Source organism: Colobus angolensis, unplaced genomic scaffold (assembly GCF_000951035.1).
Source record: "Colobus angolensis palliatus isolate OR3802 unplaced genomic scaffold, Cang.pa_1.0 Scaffold314, whole genome shotgun sequence".
Taxonomy (NCBI): domain Eukaryota; kingdom Metazoa; phylum Chordata; class Mammalia; order Primates; family Cercopithecidae; genus Colobus; species Colobus angolensis.
This window is the reverse complement of record NW_012116422.1, coordinates 2,099,764-2,105,890: the sequence shown is the minus strand read 5'-3', so window position 1 is coordinate 2,105,890 and position 6,127 is coordinate 2,099,764. Positions and strand designations below refer to the sequence as shown.

Genomic DNA, 6,127 nt, shown 5'->3' with positions numbered 1-6,127 from the left:
TAAAAATACAAAAATTAGCTGGGTGTGGTGGTGCGTGCCTGTAATCCCAGCTACTCAGGAGGCTGAGGCAGGAGAATCGCTTGAACCCAGAAGGCGGAGGTTGCAGTGAGCCGAGATCGCGTCACTGCACTCCAACCTGGGTGACAGAATGAGATTTTTATCTCAAAAAATAACACTACATTGCAACTCTGAGGCAACACATTTTAGAACCTAGAGGAAATGAGTGAATGCTTGCAAAATGTTTAAAAATAATAACTGACTTATGAAAAGAGAAACTTGAACTAGAGCAATTACCATGGATTTTTTAAAGAAAAATCTACCATAGAAAAATGTACAGCTGAGTTTTGTCAAGTCCTCAAAGTATAGATAATTTTACTTAAACTATCCCAAGACCATGGGGTGAAATTGTACAGTTCCTTAGTTTGTTTTAAATAGCCAGTGTAATTGTGATTATAAAACCTGATTTAAAATAGTATAAAAAATAAAACTGTAGACTAATCTCACTTATAAATACAGAGGCAGAATTCTGTTTTTAATTCTAACATCCCGTTAGAAATAGAGTCCAGGATGAAAACTCAAATTGAACACGTTTTGTGGGGTTGCGCTAGTTTTGCTCAGGTTGTTCTGAATCTCACTCATTTCCTAATGCTTACTGGATTCCAAAGCTTTGAGGATATTTTTTAAGAAGTTCAGGCTTATCATCCTTAGTAGTACAAGGATTTGTCTGGCTTTGAATTTCATGGGCTCAGTGATTACAAACAAAGAGATGCAAACTACCACTGTTTAAATAGTTTTACGGTGTTTCTAAAGATTTGATATTGAAACTTAATGTTTATATTCACTGAGCTCCTAAAGAAAATAGAATATAAAGTTTTCTTTGAGAAAAGTTGACTTGTTAAATTCTTTTTAATTGAATTCAAATTAAAGCGCATTGAAACCCCATGGCTTGTGATTTTTTTTAATGAATAAATTGTGAAGAATTGGTTTTGGTTATAGGAATGACTGGAATCCAAGAGATGACTTGGACTCATGTCCTTGTCTAACATACAAATCCAGGAATATTATGCAAGGATAACTTATTTTAAAAAGGGAGTTTCACAGGAGAGATGCATACAAATCCAGGAATATTATGCAAGGATAATTTACTCTTCTATTTTTATTTTTTATTTTTTTTTGAGACAGAGTCTCGCTCTGTCACCCAGGCTGGAGTGCAGTGGCGCAATCTCGGCTCACTGCGACCTCCTCTTCTTGTGTTCAAACGATTCTTGTGCCTCAGCCTCCCCAGTAGCTAGGATTACAGGTACACGCCATCACACCCAGCTAATTTTTATATTTTCTGTAGAGATGGGGTTTCACCATGTTGGCCAGGCTGGTCTCAAACTCCTGACCTCAAGTGATCTGCCCGCCTCAGCCTCCCAAAGTGCTGGGATTACAGGTGTGAGCTACCATAGCTGGCCAGTGAAAGAGTAATTTTTTTATTTTCATTTATTTATTTATTTATGTTTTGAGACAGAATCTCACTCTGCACCCAGGCTGGAGTGCAGTGGCGCAATCTCGGCTCACTGCGACCTCCTCTTCTTGTGTTCAAACGATTCTTGTGCCTCAGCCTCCCCAGTAGCTAGGATTACAGGTACACGCCATCACACCCAGCTAATTTTTATATTTTCTGTAGAGATGGGGTTTCACCATGTTGGCCAGGCTGGTCTCAAACTCCTGACCTCAAGTGATCTGCCCGCCTCAGCCTCCCAAAGTGCTGGGATTACAGGTGTGAGCTACCATAGCTGGCCAGTGAAAGAGTAATTTTTGATCCAGCAACTTCTCAGAATTTTTCCAAAGGCCATAATCATGGAAGTGGACAAAAATTGAGCTATGACATTTTTAATCTCCCGCAAATACAATGTTTGTTACTGCATTATTTGTATTTGCAAGCGATTAAAAATAATAACCTAATATTGTTTCTAAATATCCAACACTGAAGGAATTGTTGAACACACTTTGGGAAGACTACATGAACGTGTTTGTACAAATGAGGCTCCCTCCACCAAAGCCCTCCTCAGCACCCAGGTTTGGAACATTTGGCATCTTTTCCGATGCTGCCCAGCACTCGCTGGCCCACCCACTTTCTAAGGCCAGCTTTTAGCTGCCTCTCAGCCTGTCCTCTGGATACCAAGTTCTCCCGCGCCTCCACATGCCACTTCCCAGCTGGCTTCGTACACCCTTCTGAGGGAGATGCCCAGCCCTCCTGTCCCCACTCTGCCAACTGATGGGCATATCCTGAGATTCAGGCACACACATACATCTCCTGAATCATGCCCATACAGCAGCAAATGTGAGGGGCTTGACAGTTATCTTTAGGGCACTGTGGGCCCAGCTGTGTGTTAGGACTCAAGAAAAAGCCGAGGAGGAACTCGTGACTCAGAGAAACAAGGCTGACATGCCCACATCAGTTCAACGGCCCGTGGCACTGCGTTTTGATGAAGTAACCTCTGAATATAGGGTGTCAGAGCAGTGAAGCATGAATGACGCTGACCGATGACAGCCTGTAATTTTCCATCTCTACTGCGAGCTAAAATGACAGGCCTGATATCAAGCAATGATTGCATGGCTCCTTGGAATTCCCTGGCATTTTCTTTTCAGATTCTCTAAGGTCCAGTTTCCTAATGCTAATATTTTCTTAACGCCCACTTCTATGAGTTTTTTTCTTATGAACTTGCCATAGAAGTAATCATTTGGCCTCTTTTAAAAAATCACAGAGAAATAACCTAATGCAATGTGAGGACTGCCTCAAGCCTGAAAATCATGGCTCGCATCACTCCAGCCAGCACTCTGCCTGCCGACTACAGAGGAAAGCAAGACTAAAAAAGACACAAGCCTCCAGCCTGCCTGAGGAGGCAGGCCAGGTGCTGTTTGTTTTGTCATAAAAGTAAAAGCCAGAAGGCAGTTCCATTCCTAAAAAGTAGAAGCATCCAGAGTTCTCAGCCATGGGAGTCAGGAGCTCCCACCACAGACAGCTCTCACCCTGCAGGCCAAGCCTCAGGCTGCAGAAATCTAGACCCTTCTTTCTACACATATGGCAACAATATCATGATCAGATGATCAGTAAAAGTGTCTCACTGACCGGGTGCGGTGGCTCACGCCTGTAATCCCAGCACTTTGGGAGGCCAAGGTGGGCGGATCACAAGGTCAGGAGATCGAGACCACGGTGAAACCCCGTCTCTACTAAAAATACAAAAAATTAGCCGGGTGTGGTGGCGGGCGCCTGTAGTCCCAGCTACTCAGGAGGCTGAGGCAGGAGAATGGCTTGAACCCAGGAGGCGGAGCTTGCAGTGAGCCGAGATCTCACCACTGTACTCCAGCCTGGGGGACAGAGCAAGACTCCGTCTCAAAAAAAAAAAAAGTCTCACCTTCCCATTCATGGGCTCAGCATCTGCCTCCTCTCCTACACAGAGGATCTGGGCTTCTCCTCGGGGCCTGTAAGTTGGCCAAGCCCCTCATTGGGCCACTGGTCTGCTGCTTTCTGGGCAGTGGCCTAGAACTTGAAGGCGGATGAGCATATACAGAAGGCAGGAAGACACAGGCTGGCCGGCTTGGGCCTCACCAGCTGACAGAGGGGCTGCCCAGCCTGACCACAGGGGTTTCATGGCAGGGACTCCGGACCACTCACTCATCCTATGTGACTTCACACACCACCTGGCTTCTGCTCGGAGCTGCCACTGTGCCCTCCCTGACACGTGGGTGCAGCTGGGACACACACCAGGGAAAAGCTCTCCTCTCCTCCTGCCGAGTCCACAGGGGAGGAAGGGTTACCTCCAGGGAAACAGAGGTGGCCGTGCTCTGTCATTACCAATTTGTACAAGGCACAGGGCCTAATTGTTTACTTTCTACAGCAAGTCTCCTCTGTAAGACCAGGACCTCTTCCCAGCATTCTAATTGCAAGACATCTAAACAGCCCAGCATCTCAGAGTGGCATCCCGCAGGTTGTCTACTGTCTTTCATCAGTCCTGGAGTCGTACCTCAGAGAACGCCTGTGAGCAGCATCCGACAGAGACTACCAACAAACTGGCCCAGGCATCTGGCACCAGAGAAAAAGGAATTCCCAGTAGGCAGTTCCACCACGTGACATTTTCATGATTGAAAGCCCTCTCCCTCTTTCCCTAGCGTGGCTTACATGTTGAGAAGGTAGGATTCCCCATTGCGAGAGGAGGTGATCTCTGAGCCACCACAGTGATGCTTCCATTCTGGGGACTTCCCTTGGAAACCCCACCCCCACCCCTCAGGTTCTCGCTCTGCCATCATGGCAGCTGACGAAGTGCAGCAAGGCAGGTGTAACCATGGAGCAAGGGCAATCCGGGCAGTCAGTCCTGTCCCACCACTTCCTCTTTCAGGAAGAACAGGTCCCTTTCTAGGATGTTCCTGAACTGCTCTCACTTTGCTTATGCCTCTTCCCTGATACTGAGGTTATTCATCTCTCTCCCAAGCACCCCTCTGCCAGGGTGTCTCCACCTGACCATACAGGTGTCTCCAGGTTCAGCCCCCACCTGCATGGGCCCTCACTAGGATTCCCACTCTGTGTTGTAGGTGATCACAGAAGCCAGCGCCGGCCAGGACCAACACCTCATCCGCACACCCTTCGCAGGAGTGGACGACTTCTTCATTCCCCCAACGAACCTCATCATCAACCACATCAGGTGAGACTGGCCCATGATGCCTCTAAGGCACTCCCTGCTGCAGCTCAGCCCTGCAAGGGGCAGCTTTGCCCAGCATGGGACCTACTCATTTCTCTGTCTCCCCTACTCCTCCTATGCTGAATTTGGACCCCATCACGAAGGAACAGAGAAGGTCCAGTAAAACAGACCCAGTGCCTAGTCCTCATTGCCTGGGGTCAGTGACTGTGTTAAAGTGAAGGCACCCAGCTCCTAATGCCCTCAGGGGCCCAGAAAGGTCAGGAAGTCCCATCCTCAAGGTAAGAGCAGCAGAGGAAAGAAGGAAACAGTAGCGGTAAATTGAGCACCCTCTGCTTGCTAGACACAAAAATCTAGTCCAGGTGGTCTGAACCCCTATGTTATAGATAAGGATCAGAGAAGTTAAGACACTGACCAACGTCACACAGCTAGGAACTGGCAAAGTCAGACTAAATGTAAAGCCAAGTATTGTTTCAGTGCACCATCCTTCCACATTCCCATCTAACCACAGCCCATAATACTTTAGGAGCCCCCCGAGCATCTGTGTGAGGAGCCCACAAAGAGACAAGGCTTCCTGATTGCCATGGTTTGCCACTACCTAAAACAACCACCCAATAATAAGAGCCATGGTCTCAACTGCAGACCTCGGCCCAGCATGGTCAGTCCCCATTCCTATTCACTTTAGAGAGCCCCCAACATCTTCTGTAAACTTACCACTGCCAGACCACCAAGCCTGTCTCTAAGCCATCAAGACCCCAAATGTCTTGTAGCACTATTTATACCTTTCTATAATCCACCATCAAGCACCTCTCTGCAGAAAGAAGTGATTCGTTTTTGCAAGCTGATGCTGGAGAGGCACCCATTCACCCTTTTCCAAGGAAGAAAGCCACTTTATGAACTCTCTCACTGCAGAGAGAGCCTTTGCAAGAGCCTCTAAGAGTATATTAAATGGTGAAGCCCTCATAAAGCAGCTGTATTCAGCTGGCGGTTGGGCACACTCAGAGGCTCTGTAGTTCCTGTGTGTGGCTTTTAACTTAAAGTTTCTTTTAAGAGCCGAGTTTTCTTTCTTGCTATTTCCATGCTCTGATTCTTTAAGGATGCTTTAAAGATACGCCTTGGAGGGAGTATTTTCCTCCACTCTGGGGTACAGTTTTTCTAGAGAAAATTACAGAAGAGATTCTGCTCTATTCCTGTAAGTGTACACATCACCAAAAGGCCTCTGTGAACAAGGGATTTAGGCACAGACTCTCAAGATCAAAGGGAAGTCCTGCCTGGAGTCAGGCTTTTCCGTACTTCCAACCAACCTCCAAAGAGGAATTTCAGAAAATCCAGATGTGAGCAGCTCCCACCTACCTGAGCCCCTCTGCTAAACTTCCCTCTCTGAATCTTCCCAATAGCTCTAGGAAGGAGCTACCCTGGCTAGAGTCACTGAGGCTCAGAGAGGC

At 47.0% G+C, this 6,127-nt stretch overlaps 1 protein-coding gene across 1 annotated transcript in view; it reads left to right on the top strand.

Moving 5' to 3' along the window:
- The window catches only part of FSTL4 (follistatin-like 4), a 662,587-nt gene that overhangs the window by 652,431 nt on the left and 4,029 nt on the right, over nt 1–6,127 (top strand). Inside the window, exon 15 of the mRNA XM_011951100.1 lies at nt 4,579–4,688. Coding sequence (XP_011806490.1) covers nt 4,579–4,688 — 110 coding nt within the window. The remainder of the gene's footprint in view (nt 1–4,578; nt 4,689–6,127) is intronic.